Here is a 6,510-nt window from a genome sequence, read left to right as displayed (position 1 = left end):
TATTACAGATATCAATCTAATAGTCAATGTTGTTTTTGGATCTTCGAGTCCTGAAGCTCGCTCAACAGGATTGGAGAGGGAGAGTAATTTAATTATTTTTCTCGCTGAAGATGGCTCAATCCCGAGCCGAAACGTTCGTCGAATGTATACACATGGAATAAATCAGTGATTTGATCACTGATCACGCACAGATAACTGCGTCTGACTCTCATAGCCATTCTTTATTCAAGTTTTATAATTTCGAGAGTCCTTACTCATTATTTTATTGAAATAAAACTCACGAGTCTTGCCGGATTGCAGAACCGCAGCGCTGAGGGTGTTGATGCTATAAACGAGACCGTGATAATTGTAGCCCATCGTGTAACCCGGCAGGAAACCAGCGTAGCTCAACGAAGTGAACTTTTCTTCCTTGTAACCCGCCTCGATTACATGAGCACTTACGAGGTACCAGTGGTTCAAGGTATCGCTGACGGCATCCTCGTTGTGACCCAAGATCTCCTGTGCTTTTCATTAAGCGCGCATCACGGAAACGGAATAAAAATAAACAACTAAGTAAATAAATATAAGAATAATAAAATAAATCTCATGTAATTAAATAATATGACATAAATAGAATAAAATAATATAATAATAGTATAATTAGTAAGAAGTAGAAAGAGTAGAATACATAACATTTTATACCATGTATACGGACTTTGGACTTGATATGCAAATATTTATAATTTATTTGCGAATACTGTTCAGATAATAACGTCATGATGAGATAATGGTTGTGGTTTTGTACTTGGTTACATAAGACAATAATCGTTTCAAAGAGATTTACGAAGGAAGAAGTTGTTTCAAATTGATAATTTATTCCGGTATTATTACTATTGTTTTTCACAGAAAACTAAATTGGCATTATCCTACTATATTCGTACATATTCTTTTAATTTTCCCATTTTATAATAGTGATTAAAATATATATCGAGATAATACAAAGATAATTACTACAACAGATAATTATTATGTGACACATATCAGTGAAAAATAAAATATCTGTCGACTGAGTTTACTCCGAAGAAAACTGGAACTTTTTATTTATTTCTTGATTTGTTATCTGATATAGTAATTATTTGTTGTAGGTGATTATCGCTGTTGTTTGTCATACATTTTTATTAATGTTATATTTAGGTAATAACAAAATTAAACTTCGCGATTTTGCCTTGAGTGCTTATTATATGTATACACATACACACACAGTAAGATAAACTATAATCTATTCTGACTTATTATCATTCTTACATGTCCTGATTGGTTGCATATGATGGTTGAACAACCGACTGGAAGTGCATTTCCCTGCATTCCGGTAACGTTCGAAATAATGTCGTCCAGATGCATCAAAAACAACTACGATAATTATATTATGCCTTAGTTTTAATTGCAAAATCATAAAAACAATGAAAATTTTTATTTAAGTACTTATTGTGCGTATTGTAAACAATAAAATTTGCCAGTTGGGTCGAACACAATCCTTTTGCTAATTATTAAGTACTTAATTTTTATTATTATTCCAATAATACTTATTCTTTCTTAAATGTAAACAAACCAAACGAAATTTGCAGGGGTTAAGAGAAAATTGATTTAATTATTTAATTTTTAATCAAAGATGGTCAAAATAAAAAATTGTAATTTTGCTCGATCGGTTTTTACTGTTAATAATTGAGGCCATTGATGGAAAAAGGGCACATACGTCAAAACGCTATTTCGAAAAAATCGATTTTAAAGTTTTCATTACAGTATTACTCAATAAAAAGTAATGCAATTAAAATCAATTTTTTTAAAGGTGTAGTAAAAGTGTAGTAAGGTGTCCTCCAAACGTTTTGAAAACAAAAGTCATAATTTGAAGATAATATTTGTTTATTTTTAATTGTTTTAAAAAATTGGTTTATGAGCTCTTTTTCCATAAATAGAGCACAAAATCATAAAAAAGTGGTCTTTTTTGTTTATTTAATTAAATATAATCACTTATTTAGTTTACAATTTTTTTTACATATTGTTTAAATAAAAAATACAAAATTAAATAGAAAAATAAACAAAAAAAATTAATTTTTTAAATAAGACTTATTTTATAAGTTGGAATGTATAATTTTTGTCACTTGTAGCTTCAATGAGTTATATAAAGATATATTCATCATCTTTTTTTAAAATGACACACCGCTGCGCGAATCTTCAGGGTCGCGCGGCAGTACAACAGTATCTACGTAATGTAAACATTAGAGAAGTAACATGTCCTTTGTATATTACATATATATATATATATATATAACATATACCTGAGTCAATTTAGACGATTTACGGAAAAAGGGCACATAAGTCTATGTGCCCTTTTTCCATCAATGGCCTCAATTAATTAATTATATCTTCAAGACGATATAATTAATATCTTTTTATTCCTTTTCTTATTCAATTAGTTTTCATACCTTGTGAAACGGTACATTCGCACCATCCGCCGTTCCCTCGATTTCCCTCAAATACTGCGGGAACTGTTTCTTAACCGCGTCAAGGGTTTCATTATAAACCTTCTTGCCCTGCTCAGTCACGAATAGCGGCAGATAAATCTCGTTCAGCGGTGGATAGACGTCCACGAAATCCTGGATTATCTTGGCGAAGGTGCGTCCCTAATGCAGAAAAAAACAAAGGATAAAGAGAACGAATTTTGTAAATGCGAAAATTAATCGAACACACACGGCGTTACATTGACCAATGCCGCGTGATAACTATATGTAGAACAACAAGAATTTAATCCGGGTGAATAACACGCCAATGACCATTCTCCTTTTTTTACTGTCTCTCCATCCATGTCTAATCACCTTACACTTAACGTCGTTCAGACGTTAGCTATGCACCTTTTTAAATCGCGTGTAACATATCGGAGTTCATTCCTTTGGATCAGACATGAGAAAACTGCATTGCAAGCTGCATTGGCGATCGTAATTTACATGTGTGCTTTACGTTATCGATATTCTATGCGAACACAAGTGTCACTATATAAATTACATTGGTCGCTGACAGATGCTTATTTCTCATACAATCTTCTTTTCATTTAAAGAATACAGAAAAAATTATAATAGGACACGCTTGACTTATCACTAAAAATGACAACATCGAATTTCGAAACAAATCGAGTGAATAGAAGTATCTGTTATTATATGCTAAATTAAAATGTGATAATTATTACACTAAAAAATGACTGTTATTATTCTAAATATTAAAGTAAAACAATTATTATATGTAAAAATAACACAAAATTTCTTTAAAAAGAATGAAACACACTCATTATATACATTAATACAAAATTCGAAACTTTCTTATTCTTCAGATCTTTCGAAAATTGAACTTTCGAAGATTGAACTTTCGAAAAAATGGAACAGAAAAGTTTTTTTGATTTTCGAACTCTGAAAGAGTTTTTGGGGAAAGGCAATGCTTAATTTGAAGAAACGCATTGTGCATTCGCAAAATCTCTATTTCATCATCGAATAAATATTATCTAATCCTTACAATGTCGAAGCCGATCTCGTAGTGCGTTCCTCGAACGTGGATTACGGGAACAACATTTCTGCGACCTATGTCCTTGGTCGTCGACTTAATCTTGCACGTTTCAGTAGTTGTCATGTCTTCGTCGTGAAGACTAAAGATACTTTCTTCTTCTTCTTCTTCTTCTTCTTCTTCTTCTTCTTCTTCTTTTTAATTATGGATATTTGTCCTGGATCATAGCACAGAATATCACACTTTATATAACACGTATTATCTTAAATGAGATTAGGTAAATCAGAACTGCAAATTAAATCAGTCCTCGAAGCACAGAAAAGTACATTAGTCGCCTACTGATTAGCACTTGACAAATATTTAAAAAAAAAACTGCAATATATGAATGATTAAAATGTTTCGTAACAGATGCCTTCATTCGCGATGCAAATATATTTATATATTATTAATACCTATCTAATTATACAATATATATATATATATATATATATATATATATATATATATATTCAGCGTATCGATTGATCTGCTAAATCTATTAATGCGTGTACTGCAATTTATTCTCACGTCAAGCATTGTATTGTTTTCGTCTTTTTCTTATAATAACGGCTTTGGAAATCTGTTTTTACGGCTGATTTCTTGCTGGTTTCTATTAGTAAGAAGTTTAACGAAAATAAATTGATATTATACGCGTAATTATAAACCTAGAGGAAACCGATAATGCAAGAATTGCCACCCACTGATCCTACATAATTTTGATGTGGATGTATCAAATTTCGTGGAACCAGATGAAGCACGTAACAATCTCTATTTGCGCGATTCTTATGCAAAAAGATAGCAGAAAGGAGGAACAGAAGTAAGTAAATTCACCAATACGCGCCTACCTAACTTCTTCCGCGCTCGGCGTTAATGAGGAATCGCGAGTGGAGAACTTTGCGAATGAAGAATTATCGCGGTATCAAACGCGGCAGCACTCACATAACTAATATCTCTTATCTAACAACTGCACGTGCTGGTAACGATCAACGCGCGACTGACAGCTCGCAGTCTTCGCGAGTAGGAAGACTCGCGAATGTCTCTTATCTGGCTTTTATATAGCGTTTACATTATCGCTTTACGTATGCATAAGCCGTGGTAACGCTGCGCGGGCGGCGCTCACTTACCACCACTAACAAGGATACAAAAAATAAAGAATAAGAATTTACGTATCGCCGAGTGGTGTGTGCTGTCGCCCATTACCTTGAAACGATCTCGAAGGCGGAACCAGAAGGCAGGAGGCCGCTGATAACCATTCGAAGAGAAGGGAAGCCTATTAATTAAAGCCTATTAATTGTTATCACTTTGTTCGGATCAAATTTGCTGTGGACGATAGCATCAATAATGTGATATCCATTGCAAAGATAGGTTTCATTTTCTGACCGTTTGATCAAATGAATGATTCTGAAAAGAATATCAGATTAGTTGATTATTGGAACATATAAGAGTCGTCCAAATGAAACATAGACTCAGGTTGCTGCGTTGTAAATAGTCATGTTCCTGGAGATGGGATACTTGCCTAAATATAGGTGCCTACACAGAGATGTACATCATTTCAAATAGATGCATTTGAAATGGAAATACAAAATGTAAAATGCCTATTTTATATTTTGCATTTAAAATACATTTTTTCAAAAACTATTTTACATTTAAATTTTGTACTTTAAGTGCATTTTTCTTGCAAACTAAAAATTAATCGCGATTAACAAAAAAAAGTGCACAAGAACAAGTATAATCATTTCCCGTAGTTTTAAACGCGGGAGCATTAGTGAAATACGGTCCCGTTTACTAAATTGCTCTATTACGTCACAATTTTGAGAAATTAGCAATTAAAATTGCAAAAAAAAGAGTTACTTTAATGTACATATTTTATCACATTATCACTACGATATGTGACGTGTTGGAGAACTTTTATTGCAATTAAAATTAAGTATGTAGTTAGGACTTTTAACTCTTAAAAAGAATTTCTTGTGACGATTATGATTAATAGATAAAAAAGATATTGCTGATTAGCATAGAGCCTATTGCGTCAAAGTCGCGATTATTAGGACCTATGAGATATTTTATTTTATGTTATTCAAATTTAAGGGTTTTTCAGTTCGCTGAATACTAATCTGATGTTAAAGTTGATAAATTCAAAATGGCAGAGTTTAATATGGCGGATATCAAAATTAAAAATAGTCGAATTTTTACTTTTATGATATCCACTATATTGGCTTCGCAAAACTTAAGTTTGAATAACATAATTAAAAAATATTTCATAGATACTTAATTCCTATGTAAGACGCGCTTTTTTTTTTTTTAAAGCATCCACTTCTAAACAACAATGCAATCAAAATGTAATTTTAAAAGAATAATTAAATATCTATAAACAAAATGTAAGCAAACCTTTTTTATAATCCCATATGTAAATGTTTATGAAATTGAATTTTTGTAATTTAAGTTTATATTAAAAGAAATAAGAATTTGAGTATAAGAAATAATAGTACAAGAAATATACAAGAAATATAAATAATAAACAATAATAATAAGTAAAATAATAAGGACCATTGATATGATAATTAAAATTAGAGAGAAAAATTCTATTTATGATCCGGACTGAATAAATAATAAAAAATAAAAATTTAAATATAAATAAATATAAAAACATAAATATAAAAAAAAAACATTTTTATTTTTTAAAACCATTTTTAAAATGCCTATTTTCCGTTTCTTATTTTTAATAGTTGTCTAAAAACCATTTTGTTGGGTAGGTGTTTCATAAAATATTTTTTTATTTTAATTCTGTATCCCTTACTTTCTCCCGCATAACTACCATAGCGTCCCATTTGTATCATTGGAATACCTTTTGATTAATACATTGTTCTCGCCCTCAACTATAAACCCATGATTCTTAAGAATTTGCGGTACCAGGCTGAGCAATTTCAAATCTCTTAAAATCAAGCA

At 31.2% G+C, this 6,510-nt stretch overlaps 1 protein-coding gene across 2 annotated transcripts; it reads right to left on the bottom strand.

Annotated features, from left to right (window-relative positions):
• Window positions 1–205: 205 nt before the first annotated feature.
• On the bottom strand, window positions 206–4,576 carry LOC112468119. Of its 2 annotated transcripts, none has more exons than XM_025037159.1 (5): window positions 4,413–4,576; window positions 3,541–3,745; window positions 2,463–2,660; window positions 1,285–1,389; window positions 206–498 (listed from the first exon to the last, which is right to left on the bottom strand). In XM_025037159.1, exons 2-5 carry the CDS (start codon window positions 3,652–3,654, stop codon window positions 226–228), a joined length of 690 nt encoding a protein of 229 aa, XP_024892927.1. In that variant the 5' UTR covers window positions 3,655–3,745; window positions 4,413–4,576; the 3' UTR covers window positions 206–225. The 2 variants fall into 2 exon arrangements, with proteins under 2 accessions (XP_024892927.1, XP_024892928.1); XM_025037160.1 differs by having other exon boundaries at window positions 4,507–4,560.
• Window positions 4,577–6,510: the final 1,934 nt, after the last annotated feature.

This window comes from Temnothorax curvispinosus, unplaced genomic scaffold, assembly GCF_003070985.1.
Source record: "Temnothorax curvispinosus isolate PA1 unplaced genomic scaffold, ASM307098v1 QBEX01018102.1, whole genome shotgun sequence".
In the NCBI taxonomy this organism is placed as follows: Eukaryota; Metazoa; Arthropoda; class Insecta; order Hymenoptera; family Formicidae; genus Temnothorax; species Temnothorax curvispinosus.
Note: the sequence above shows the minus strand (reverse complement) of the source record. Positions and strands in the feature narration are given on the sequence as shown.